The sequence below is a fragment of the Oryzias melastigma genome, linkage group LG2, assembly GCF_002922805.2.
Source record: "Oryzias melastigma strain HK-1 linkage group LG2, ASM292280v2, whole genome shotgun sequence".
Classification (NCBI taxonomy): Eukaryota; Metazoa; Chordata; class Actinopteri; order Beloniformes; family Adrianichthyidae; genus Oryzias; species Oryzias melastigma.
In genome coordinates this window covers 14,810,039-14,811,020 of record NC_050513.1, presented here as the reverse complement: position 1 = coordinate 14,811,020, position 982 = coordinate 14,810,039, and the positions used below count along the sequence as shown (strand labels likewise).

General features: G+C 37.4%; 1 protein-coding gene across 1 annotated transcript in view; it reads left to right on the top strand.

Annotated features, from left to right (window-relative positions):
- Nucleotides 1-982, top strand: part of LOC112156840 (lymphocyte antigen 6D) — a 7,406-nt gene continuing 6,424 nt past the window's right edge. The window contains exons 1-2 of the mRNA XM_024289232.2: nucleotides 1-97; nucleotides 181-238. Coding sequence (XP_024145000.1) covers nucleotides 190-238 — 49 coding nt within the window. The 5' untranslated portion in view covers nucleotides 1-97; nucleotides 181-189. The remainder of the gene's footprint in view (nucleotides 98-180; nucleotides 239-982) is intronic.

Genomic DNA, 982 nt, shown 5'->3' with positions numbered 1-982 from the left:
ATCAGAGAGGAAGTCTTGAGTCTTGACGGTCTGTTGAAACCAGAAGATATTTAGTTCAAACTGGGCTCAGAAAGTCAGTCTGTTCTGAACATCACAGGTAAAGCTCTGCAGATTCCAACCAAACCTTTAAGATCTGTTTATGATTTCATGATCTCATCAGTGGATTCTGTTTTGTTCCAGGTTTACAAAATGAGAGCTGCAGTGAGCTTCATCCTTCTCCTGATAGCTTTGCATCAAGGTGAGTCTTCAGTGTCCAGAACTCTTTCATCTTCAGAAGATTTTGAATGTAGTTTTAGTATAAAGACATGGCAGCTTGTCACTCTTGTCTGTCCATGCTCCTGTTTTCTCTTCTGTAATGAACTGGCAAGTTTTTTTTTTTCAGCCTCTTCACTAATTTTTACCTCATTCATTGATCTTGCTTTAGAATGAGGCAATTTTTAGTGAAGTGTGAACTCAGATGGTGTAACCCTTCACAAGTTTGGCGCTCAAGAGGGGAGGGGATGTCAGGAAAATGCTGCTCAGGCATCACCCAGAGTTAACAGCTGACCCTTAAAATGATCCCGGACAAGCCCCCACTTTTGTTAAGTTCCTTTACAGCAGGGGTCTCAAGCTCAAATCAGCCGGGGGCCGCTGGAGACAGAATCTAGTTGAGGCCGGGCCGCATCAGGATTTTCACAAGAAAATCGCTGAGAAAACATTCCAATGTTCTCAAATATCTTTATTTTTAACACAAAATAAAGAATAAATAATGAATGACGTGTATAGATCTTTGTCCGTGTTGATTTATAAATATAAAAAAATAAGGGTAGTTAATGTCTGTTTCTGAAATAGTTTATATTGAAGATTAAATTTAAGATATATTGCTAGGGGGTACAATTGATAAAGTTTTTTAAAATTTTTCCTACTCCATTTCAAACTACATAATTGAGGTGTAATGTTTTTATAAAGAATTTTCTGTTGTTGTTTTCTTGTTTTTTACCAT